At 25.2% G+C, this 10,990-nt stretch overlaps 5 protein-coding genes across 5 annotated transcripts; 2 read left to right on the forward strand and 3 right to left on the reverse strand.

Annotated features, from left to right (window-relative positions):
• Positions 1-226: 226 nt before the first annotated feature.
• DICPUDRAFT_50293 (uncharacterized protein) lies at positions 227-3,485 on the reverse strand (the record flags this gene model as incomplete). The annotated part of the gene is made up of 4 exons (XM_003292209.1): positions 3,272-3,485; positions 2,819-3,196; positions 2,047-2,734; positions 227-1,950 (listed from the first exon to the last, which is right to left on the reverse strand). Coding segments are annotated over exons 1-4 (2,943 nt in total), but the record flags the coding sequence as incomplete, so codon positions are not given.
• Positions 3,486-4,784: 1,299 nt separating this feature from the next.
• Positions 4,785-6,606, forward strand: DICPUDRAFT_50297 (Rab GTPase). The gene is made up of 4 exons (XM_003292201.1): positions 4,785-5,077; positions 5,335-5,407; positions 5,746-5,916; positions 6,006-6,606. Exons 1-4 carry the CDS (start codon positions 5,064-5,066, stop codon positions 6,369-6,371), a joined length of 624 nt encoding a protein of 207 aa, XP_003292249.1. The 5' UTR covers positions 4,785-5,063; the 3' UTR covers positions 6,372-6,606.
• Positions 6,607-6,760: 154 nt separating this feature from the next.
• On the reverse strand, positions 6,761-8,136 carry DICPUDRAFT_82874 (uncharacterized protein; the record flags this gene model as incomplete). The annotated part of the gene is made up of 5 exons (XM_003292210.1): positions 6,761-6,929; positions 7,007-7,506; positions 7,607-7,644; positions 7,722-7,847; positions 8,013-8,136. The coding sequence occupies 5 exons, from the start codon at positions 8,134-8,136 to the stop codon at positions 6,761-6,763; spliced, it is 957 nt and encodes a 318-aa protein (XP_003292258.1).
• A 359-nt stretch (positions 8,137-8,495) lies between these two features.
• Positions 8,496-9,311, forward strand: DICPUDRAFT_156959 (uncharacterized protein; the record flags this gene model as incomplete). Its single annotated transcript, XM_003292202.1, has 1 exon — positions 8,496-9,311. The coding sequence occupies one exon, from the start codon at positions 8,496-8,498 to the stop codon at positions 9,309-9,311; it is 816 nt and encodes a 271-aa protein (XP_003292250.1).
• Positions 9,312-9,395: 84 nt separating this feature from the next.
• Positions 9,396-10,851, reverse strand: DICPUDRAFT_156960 (uncharacterized protein; the record flags this gene model as incomplete). The annotated part of the gene is made up of 2 exons (XM_003292211.1): positions 9,396-10,433; positions 10,537-10,851. 2 exons carry the CDS (start codon positions 10,849-10,851, stop codon positions 9,396-9,398), a joined length of 1,353 nt encoding a protein of 450 aa, XP_003292259.1.
• Between the last annotated feature and the right edge of the window lie 139 nt (positions 10,852-10,990).

The following is a 10,990-nucleotide window of genomic DNA, read 5'->3' on the forward strand; positions in this document are numbered from 1 at the left end:
AATTTTTTTTTAATTAAGTTTTTTTTTTTTTTATTTTTTAATTTTTTTTTTTTATTTATTCTTCATCACTACCAAATAAATCTTCTTTAGCAGATTCACCATTTTCTTTAACCTCAGTGTCTACTTCGTCTTCTTTTTCTTCATTATTATTTTCATCTTCACTTGCATTATCTTGTTTATTATTTTCTTCTTCCCCTGCGTCCTCTTCAATATTATTATTTTCATCGCCCTCTTGCATTTCTTCATCATCATCACCATGAGATTTTTTAGATTTCTTTTTCTTGTGTTTCTTTTCCTTCTTTTCCTTTTTCTTTTTCTTTTTCTTTTCTTTTTCACCCTCACCATCTTTCTCTTTTTTATCTTTCTTTTCTTTCTTTTCTTTCTTTTCTTTTTTCTTTTTATCTTTCTTTTTCTTTTCCTTTTCACCCTCGTCCTCGCTTACCTGATCGTCAGCATCTGGACTCTTTCTCTTTCTTTCAGATTCTGCTAAAGTTTTTTCGATCTCTCTTGTTTGTTCTGCTAACTCTTCGGCTAATTTTCTTTCAGACTCTGCTCTTGCCTCGAGTTCAGCTTGAATTTCCATTTCCTTTCTTCTCTTTTCCTCCTCTTGTCTCTTTACCTCTTCAAATGCTAATTCTCTCTTCTTTGATAACTCTTGCTCAGCTTTTAATAAACTTTCATACTCTATAACAACTCTAGCTAATAATTTATCGATACTACCTAAATGAACTTTTGCTTTGTTAAGATTGAATTTTAATTTTGGATTTGGTTTAACGGTGGCTAAATTTGAAATTAATTTTTGAGCAAACTCCAACTCTTTTAATACTACCAATGTCTCACCTGCATTCTTTTGATGTTTACCTAAAAATACATTTGTGAAACTTTCAATACAAATTGCTAAATTGAAATGAATTACTGGATCGTATGGGTAGAGGTGAATCGCCTTTTTGAGGGTTTGTTTGCAGTCATAGAAACGATTGGCTTCGAAATATGCTTTTGAAAGGTAATGCATTGTAGTTTCGATTTCTTTTGGTGAATTTGATTTTTTTAAACAACCTTCGTACAATTTAATTGCATTATCAATAAGACCTCTGGCCATATAAACATGTGCTAAATTTAATGATACTGGAATACAATCGATAGCAGCTTCACGGATTTGTAAAAAGATATCGCTAGCAAGATTTAAATTACCCTTTTCTGCAGTGATCATACCAATACCATTTGCAGCGTATATATTGGTTGGGTTTTTACCGAGAACACGTTGATAGAATGATTCGGCATTACCAAGATATTTTTCGACTTTGTCTGGATTTGAAAATTTAGCGTTGTAGTAAAGATTACCTAATGATAAAGTTGCATAGGTTTCATTCTTGTTTTCTGAGTTTTCGAGAATTTGTTCAAATTTCTTTTGAGCATTGTACCATTCTTCTTTTGAGAGATGAAGATTACCATAGAGAGCCCAAGCTTCTTGCGAATTTGGTTGGATATGTAAAACCTCTTTGATCCATTCATTGGCCTCAAAGGTATCACCTTGATTTTTAAATATTTGGCTAAGACGAAGATAGCAATCATAATAATTTGGATGCTCTTTAATAATACCTCTATAGAGTTCTTCAGCTCTATTCATTTGACCCATGGATTCGTAAAGACGAGCTAAATTATAAGTGGTGGTAACATTGACAGCTTTGAATTGATCCAATTCATAACCAGATTGTTTGATGGTATCTAAATAGGTTTGCTCGGCTTCGCTGTTTAAACCTTTTTGGTGTCTAAGTACTGCAATATTATTTAAAATTTCTAAACTTGGTGTAATATTTTCATTCTTTAAGAGAGCTAAACCCTTTTCATAAGCCTCTAATGCAGCCCCAACCTCTGAGATCTCTAAAATTTGAGCTAACTCAAACCAATTATTATAATCATTTGGATTAATTTCAATTGCCTTCTTTAAAACTGTTTTAATTTTTAATGTAATTTGATCATGAGTATTTGCAGTAGTTGGTGATGATTTATTTGGGGTGCTATGATGATGATTTGATGATGATGAACCATTTGCTGCTGTAGCTGTATTCATTGAATTTTTATATAATGAACCGTGTTTATACAATGAACCTAAAATTTGAAGGGTTTCATAATTGTTTGGTTGTTTAGCCAAGACATTTTCAAAGCAAGAGATTGCTTTATCAAAATCTTCATTGTGAATATAGATTTGACCTAAACCAAATTGAGCCAAATAAAAATCTGGATTCTTTAAAACAGCTTGATGGTAAAATTGAAGAGCTTCACTCCAACGTTGGGTAGCATGAAGAGCCTTTCCTACTAAGTAACTACTTTCTGCTTTGATATGAGAAACATCAGTATTATTCAATGCAGCAATACCTAGTGTATGAACCTTTTGGAACTCTCCTCTATAGAAATAATGATTTGCTAAATGATTTAATACTATTGGATTGGTTGGTGCTAATTGATATGCTTCTAAAATTAAGTTCATTGCTTCGTCGATTTGGTTATCGTTCATTAATACAAGTGATAAACCAATCATTGCTTCAACGTTATCTCTATCCAACTCTAAAACCCTCTTGAATGCTTCTTTGGCTTTATTATTTCTACCCAATTTAAAATAACAATATCCTAAACCCAATCTAACTGCTGGCAAACAATTTGAATTTTGTTGAATAACCTTTTGATAAGTATCCAATGCTTTAATATAATTTCCTTTATTGAATAAAATACATGCCTTAATAAAAAAAATAAAATTAAAAATATAAATAATTTTGATAATTAAAAACTAAATAAAATAAATCAATAAAAATAAACTTACTGAACCTAATAATGCTGGCAAAACTGGTAATGCAGGTTCTTTATTTGCCAAATCCAATACTTGTTTAAAATTAGTATCAGCTCTTTCTACATCACCTTTACAAAGTAAAAGTACAGCTTTACCAATCCAAGTAAGTGGCTGATGTGGGTCAATTTTATCTGCTTTTGTAAAATGAAAAGTTGCTTGATGGAAATATTCATCTCTTTGTGATTTATCTTTTTCCTGTGAACCCATTTGTGTATAATATGATGCCAATGCATTAAGCATTGCAATTCTATCAAACTTATCATTTGAATAATATCTTTCGATTTCTGGTGTTAAAACAACCGACAAAATTTCTTTAAATTCATTGATTCTATCTTGTTTATAATATTCAGTCTAAAATAAAAGAAAATTGAGAATTTAATATTTAATCTATTGAATATTGCTAATCATAAAATGTATGGTACTTACTGCTAATTTTAACCAGATATCCAATGGAGCAATTTCTGAAGTTAATACACCGATTAACTCTGATGGGCTTGGAAGCGAATTACAATCAATTCTAACTGCCTGATCTGAAACTCCTCTAATTGGAATATATATAGAATGTGCTTGTGTATCCATTTCTTTTCTTTTTTTTTCTGTACACTATGATTATTTAAAAAAAAAAAAAATGATACACTGTTATAAATTTAAAAATAACAATAATAAAAAAAAAATAAAAAAAAAAAGTAATTTCATAAAATTTTTAAAAAAAATTAAAAAAATTAAAAAAAAAAAAAAAATAAAAATTTTTTTTTAATTTTTTTTTTATTAATTCATTGTTAATTAAACTAAAACAAAAATAAAGGAAAGAGGGAAATCTTTTAAGAGCCAATCCCAAAGTAAAAAACCTTTCTTATTTTACTTTATTTTATTTCAAAAATCAATAATTTTCAATTTTTAACAATTGTTTAAAAAAACTATAATATAAAAACAATGTTTTAATTTGGTAAAAAAATAAATAAAAAAAAAATTAATTACAAGAACTTCTTTTTTTTTTGGGTACAAAAAGATCAAATCGCTATATTTCTATATTTGTAAAAAAACTTTGTGTGGTATTGATTTTTTTAAATTTGAAATTTTTTAGTTGAAAATTTTTATATTATATGTACCACGCATATATGTAAAAAAAAAAAAAAAAAAAAAACACTCCCACATATCTTTCTTCGTTAATAAAACAAAGTTGATTTATTATTAAATCACATAATTATTTTCATCGAAAAAATATTTTTTAAATTTTTTTTTTATTTTTTTTTAAAAATGATTTTTTTTTTTCTTATTTATATTTTATAAACAATTTTGATATCAATTAAAAACTAAACCTATTTTAATAAAGTTTAATTTTAATTTATACTCTTTTTTTATTAACTATCATACTATTTTATTTTTATAAATTTTTTTTTACACACAAGTATGTATTGTGTTGGAGAATTTACACACAAAATTAAATTAAAAAAAAAAAAATAAAAAAATAAAAAATTTTATTAACCACTACCAAAAAACACCTATCATTCGACACATACACACATTTACACACCCACTCCCTATTTGAAAAATCCCTCACTATAACTTTTGTTGTATATTTATTTATTTATTTATTTTTTTATTTTTTTATTTATTTAATCATTCAAAAAAAAGAAAGAAATGATTAATTTTTTAAAATTTAATGGAAAAAAAAAAAAGTTTGTGTTCCTTCATTTCTGTTCTTAATTATTAAAGATAATTGGAAAGAAAGAAATAATAAACATTCACTTTTAAATGATCCTTTTTTTTTTCCTCTCTTTTTAAAACACTTAAAATTATTATAGTTTTTTTTTTTTTTTTTTTTTTTTTTTTTTTATTTAATTTTATTTTATTTTTTTTTTTTTTAAAAAATTTGAATTTTTTTTTTTTGATTTTTTTTAAAAAAAAAAAAATTTTAAATTTTTTATTATTTTTTTTTCTGCACACAAACTCACCATCCAATTTTTTTTATTAAATTCGATATATATATAAAAAATTAAAATATATAATTATTTATATATATAATATCAAACAAAACACAATAACATATATTTAATAACATTTTGTAGTAATAGTCCAATAAAAATCACATTTGTGCAATAGTATTATAATTTAAAAAAAAATATAGTTTTTTTTTACTAATTTATCTGTTAAAATATATTAATAATAATTCCTAAAAAAAAACATTGTAAAGAATAGAATAGAATAAAATAAAAGAATGAATCCAGAATAGTAAGTATAATAATAGTAATAGTAGAATATACTATATTTATTTTTAGTTTTTGTTCTAAAAAAAAAAAAAAGATTCGTTTATATTAAAATCTTTTTTATTTTTTTTTAAAAAAATAATTTTATTTTATACCTTTCTATTTATAAAATCACTAACTCTTTATTTTTAATTTCAAAACCAAATTTAAAACTTTATTATTCATCTTCTCAATAATAATTCAATAAATTACAAACAAAATTCAATTATTTAATTAAAACAGCGATTATCTCTTTAAATTACTTTTAATTGGTGATTCAGGTGTCGGTAAATCATGTTTATTATTACGTTTTGCTGTATGTATTACATTATTTATCTTTTTTTTTTTTTTTTTTTTTTTTTTCTCAACAACACAGTTTGTATTGGGAATTTTTTTCACATATTTTTTTTATTATAATAAAAAAACTCATACTAATTTTTTTATAACCATCATATAATTTTTTTTTTAAAAAATTTTCCAAAAAAAAAAAAAAAAAAAAAAAAAAAAAAAAAAAAAAATCAAAATTGCTGAAATTTATTATAAATTCTAACTACCTCTGGATAATAATTTTTTTTTCTTTTAAACAATTTTTTTTTTTTAAAAAAAAAAAAAAAACATCACAAATTCAAACAATTCGTCTTAAAATTATTATAGGATGATACTTATACAGAAAGTTATATTTCAACCATTGGTGTAGATTTCAAAATTCGTACAATTAATTTAGATGGTAAAATCATTAAATTACAAATCTGGGATACTGCAGGTCAAGAACGTTTCAGAACTATTACATCATCATATTATAGAGGTGCTCATGGTATCATTGTTGTATGTAGAAAAAAAAAATCAAATCATTGTTCATAATATTAAAAATTTAATTAACATCAATTTTTTTTTTTTTTGTTAAATTACTATAGGTTTATGATGTAACTGATCATGTTTCATTCAATAATGTTAAACAATGGATGCAAGAAATTCAAAGATATGCTTGTGATTCAGTAACCCGTTTACTTGTTGGTAACAAATGCGATCTTATTGAAAAGAAGATTGTCGATACCTCAACTGCCAGAGAATACGCTGACTCTGTTGGTATTCCATTCTTAGAAACCTCAGCTAAAAGCTCAGCCAATGTAGAACAAGCTTTCATGATTATGGCCTCTGAAATCAAGAAATTACAAGGTGGTATTCAACCAAATAGTAACTCAACTTATAACACCCACGTTGTTAAACCAACCGGTTTCACTCCAATAGGAGGAAAGAAAAAGAAATGCTCAATCTTGTAAACAATTAAACTCTAAAAAAATCACCAACACCCCAATGCTTATCGTAAAGATAAATATTTTGTTTTAATAATATTAACCACCACCAACACCAAACACTTTTTAAATTATTCTTAGTAACAAATATTTCTTTAACAAAAGAGATATATAAGAAAAAATAAATAACAAAAAAAAAAACTAAAAAAAAAATAAAAAAAAAAATAAATTAACCAATAATAAAAAAATTCTTTATTTATTTAAAAAAAAAAAAAAGATATATATTTTATAGTTCATTGGACCATCAAATTTTAATAAATTTATTACAATGAACAAAATATGTAGTTTTTTTTTTTTTTTAAATTTATAGTTTACTTTTTTTTTATTTTTTTAAAAACTGTATTTTATTTTAATATTTAATTCATTAATCCTTTGATTTTATCAAAGAATGAATGTTTTTTTGGTTCAATAAATCTAAATGGGACATTATTTTTTGGTGCAACAAATCTATCAATGGCATCTCTATAGGCTTCGGCGGCATCACTATCGTCTTTTAAAGTAACAACAGGTTTACCTAAATTTGTACTAATATTGGAGAGTAAATAGATGATTAGAGTTGGAGGAGTTTATATTTATTTATTAATAGAAATAAAAATATTTACCAATTTAAAATATCTTCACTTTCAGGGATAACACCAAGTAATCTAATACCAAGATTTTCTTGAATATCTTTAACTGATAGCATACTACCACTTTCAACTCTTTCTGGTGAATAACGAGTAATTAATAAACTTACATTGACTGGTTCTTTATTTTCTAAAGCACGTTTTGATTTTGATGCAATAATACCTAACATTTTATCACTATCTCTAACTGATGATAACTCTGGGTTGGTTGCAATAATTGCGTGATCTGACCAAAACATTGCATGGTGGCTACCACTCTCAATACCTGCTGGACTATCACAAACAATATAATCAAAATTATCTTTTAACTCTTCTAAAACTCTTTCAACACCTTCCATTTTTAATGCTGTTTTATCTTTAGTTTGTGATGCTGCTAATAATGATAAATTTGGATTACGACGATCCTTTATAAGAGCTTGCTTTAAAGTACAATCACCATTAATTACATTTATAAAATCAAAAATAACTCTACGTTCCTATATTTATTATTATTATTATTATTATTATTATTAATTATAATTATATGGTTAGTTTAAATAGTAAAGTATTCATATAGTAATATAATTTAATATTTACCATTCCAAAATGAATATCTAAGTTTCTTAAACCAATATCTGGATATTAAATTTGAAATAAATAATTAGAAATTTTTATTAAAACTTTAAAAGAAAAGTACAAATTGAATACAAACCAAAATCAATAACACATGTTTTGAAACCTTTTTCAGCCAAACCAAAGGCAATGGAGGCAGATGTTGTAGTTTTACCAACACCACCCTTACCTGATGTAACAACAACAATTTTTTGATCTCTTGGTACTATAGAGTTTAAATTTAATTAATTAAAGATTGGTTAGTATTAAATTTCTTACTATTATATTTTTTATTGTTATTGATGTTTGGTTGATTGATTGATTGGTTAATTGATTGGTGATTAATTGATTGGTGATTAATTTATTGATTCATTTTTTAATCATTATTTACCTGTACTAGCTACTGAACAATAGAATCTTAAATTATTATTATTAAAGATTGATTGTTTATATAGTGGTGAAACTGATTGGTTTATTGGGATATTTTTAACAACAAGTGTAATATTCTTTAACATTTTTATTGAATTGCACTATTTTGATAAATTATATTAAATGCTGGAATGAAAAAAAAATCATAAAAATTTGAAAAAAAAATAATAAAAAAAAATTAAAAAAAAAAAAATTAAAAAATTTTTATAAATTTTTATAAATTTTTAAAAGCATAATTATTACTCTGCAAGATTTTGGTTTTATATTTATTTAATAATAAAAACATATAGTTATAATAGTAAAAATAAAATAAACAATAATAAAGTTAATTTCTTTTTATTAAACACACCCACACACACAATCTTTTTTTTTTTTTTTCATTTTAGTTTTTTTTTATTATATATAATTTTTTTTTTATTTGTTATAATTAATATATTTTTAAAAAATGGATAAAGAAAAAGAAAAAAATAAACTATCATTAAAAAAGTTACATAAAAATACATTAAAAAAGTTTCTTTCGAGTAATGATAGCTCATCGACGGGTAAGGATGACTCTGAAAAAAAGAAATCTAAAAAGTTATCGAAAAAGAAATTGGCATTACAACAACAGCAGCAACAACAGCAGCAATTGCAAATAAAGCAACAACAGCAACACCAGATACAATTACAACAACAGCAACAACAGTTACAAAAGACACTAAAATTAAACCAAGATGATGACGATGATGAAGATGATGATGATGACGATGAAGATAACTCGAGTGATGAAGAGGCTGCTACAACCCCAACTGCAACATTACCAAAAGACTTATATATTAACACTGTAAATAAAATGCGAATAGAATACTCAAAGCCCATTCAGTTTACTCCATTTGAAAAAGCCATGCAAAATGCACATGATGATTCATCACATTTAATATTTATAATATATTGTGTTGATTGGTTCTTTGAGAGCCGTCAATTGGTATCAAATGTTGAACAGGTTTTATCAAAAGATAAAAATATACTATATTATTTCGTTAATCAATATGACAAAGAATATAAAGGAGGTGATATACCAGGTGTACCAATTATTTCAATTTATTATAGACAAAAGCCATTTAAGATTAAACGTGACACACTAGATTATGATTGGGAAGATGAAGAAAGAATCAAAGGATCACCAACAGCCAGTCAACTAAAACAACTTGTATCAATTTGTAAACAATCAATAGAATCCTATCACCCAGATGAAAATTTTGAAATTACTATAGAATTTTAATAATAATAAAAAAAACAAAAAAAAAATATTTATAATCTATAACCATTTATTTATTTATTTATTTATTACTATTTATTTATTTGTTTAGTCTTTTGATAAATTAAAAGTAGTGGAAATAACGAATTCGTAATAGTCAAAAAACATGTCGTCCATTGGTTCATAGTTTGGATCTTTTAAGGATGGATCTTGGGTTTCACGGTGTTGGATTTGAATAGCTTCAGCACAACCCAATGCAATGGTTGATAGTAAATTAATTGAGCTTTCACAATACTCTTTTTGAATTGTACCTGTTGGGAAATGGGTTTCGCAAACCTTTTCGAGGGTTTTTGAAAAACTACGACATTTATTATTTAATTCGTAAAGAGTGTTTGGTAGTATTTGTGCCTCTTTTGCATCACTTTCTGGTATATATTGAGCTATAGATGAGAGGTTGAAATCTGGTATTGATTCGAAAATTTTAGAGTGTGCTAAAATAAGATTGTGTATGATTGTTAAACGGGTTCCTGATTTTTCAGGGTCTGGGTTTTCTCCCTCTAATAAATCTGCTAAACAACTTTTATATATAGCGATGGCCTCCTCGTTACGATCCAAGTCGAATAATACATCGGCCTTGATACTGAGGTTAAAGAATGTGTTGTTTAATTCGCATGCCTTGTCGATATACTCCAATGCTTCTGCTGTCTTGCCATCTCTGAGCTTGATAGATGCCAACATTGAAAATGAGGTAGCATGTTTTGGGTTGAGTTCAGTAATCTTTTTATAAACATCGAATGACTCTTTATATTCGCCTTGAAGATAGAGATGGTGTGCTAATGAGACGTATGCAGAAAATACTGGATTGTTTTTAAAATCTCTAATGTATTGAATTTCATCAGATGAATCAATACCTCTAATGGTGTGATAAAATTCGATTGGTTTATCTTTGGTAACCTTAATAATTTGACGATAAATTTTGATTGCATCGGAAATATTGTTTTGTTTTACTGCTAAATCTCCTAAACCCAAAAGACCAATTGGATGGTTTGGATCAATGCTTAATACTTTTTTATAATGTTCAAATGATTTTGATAATTGATTATTTTTTAAATAGATATCACCTAAATATCCATGTGCTGGTAAATACTGTTATTTTTTAATATTATTATTATTATTATTATTATTATTATAATTTTGATTAATATATTGATTTTTATTTGTTTATATATTTAATATATCTATATCTTACATTTCCATCGATAACTAAAATATGGTTAAAATATTGAATTGCTTTGTCTAGTAGACCTTTATTTAAAAAACATGCTGCTAATGATGAATAAGCTGGTATACAATTTGGTAAAATTCCAATAACTTTAGTATAATCTTGAATGGCTTCATCATATTTTTCTGTAACTTCGTAAATTTCAGCACGATGTGCATATGCTTTTGCATCATTTGGTAAAATTTTAATTGCTTCGTCTAAAAGTACAATTGCCTCTATATATCTTGATTGGATGATTAATTGCTCTGCTTTAGCAACTCTATCGCTATACTCTTTTTCCATTGATAAACCTGTAAAAAATTCTTCTGCATCTTTTGAACTGGTTGAATAAAAACGTTTATTATTTTTATTATTATTATTAATATTAATATTATTGTTATTTGAAATAGTTGTAAAGTTTAATTTGGAATAACCATATAAA

Source organism: Dictyostelium purpureum, assembly GCF_000190715.1.
Source record: "Dictyostelium purpureum unplaced genomic scaffold DICPUscaffold_329, whole genome shotgun sequence".
NCBI classification, from domain to species: Eukaryota; Evosea; class Eumycetozoa; order Dictyosteliales; family Dictyosteliaceae; genus Dictyostelium; species Dictyostelium purpureum.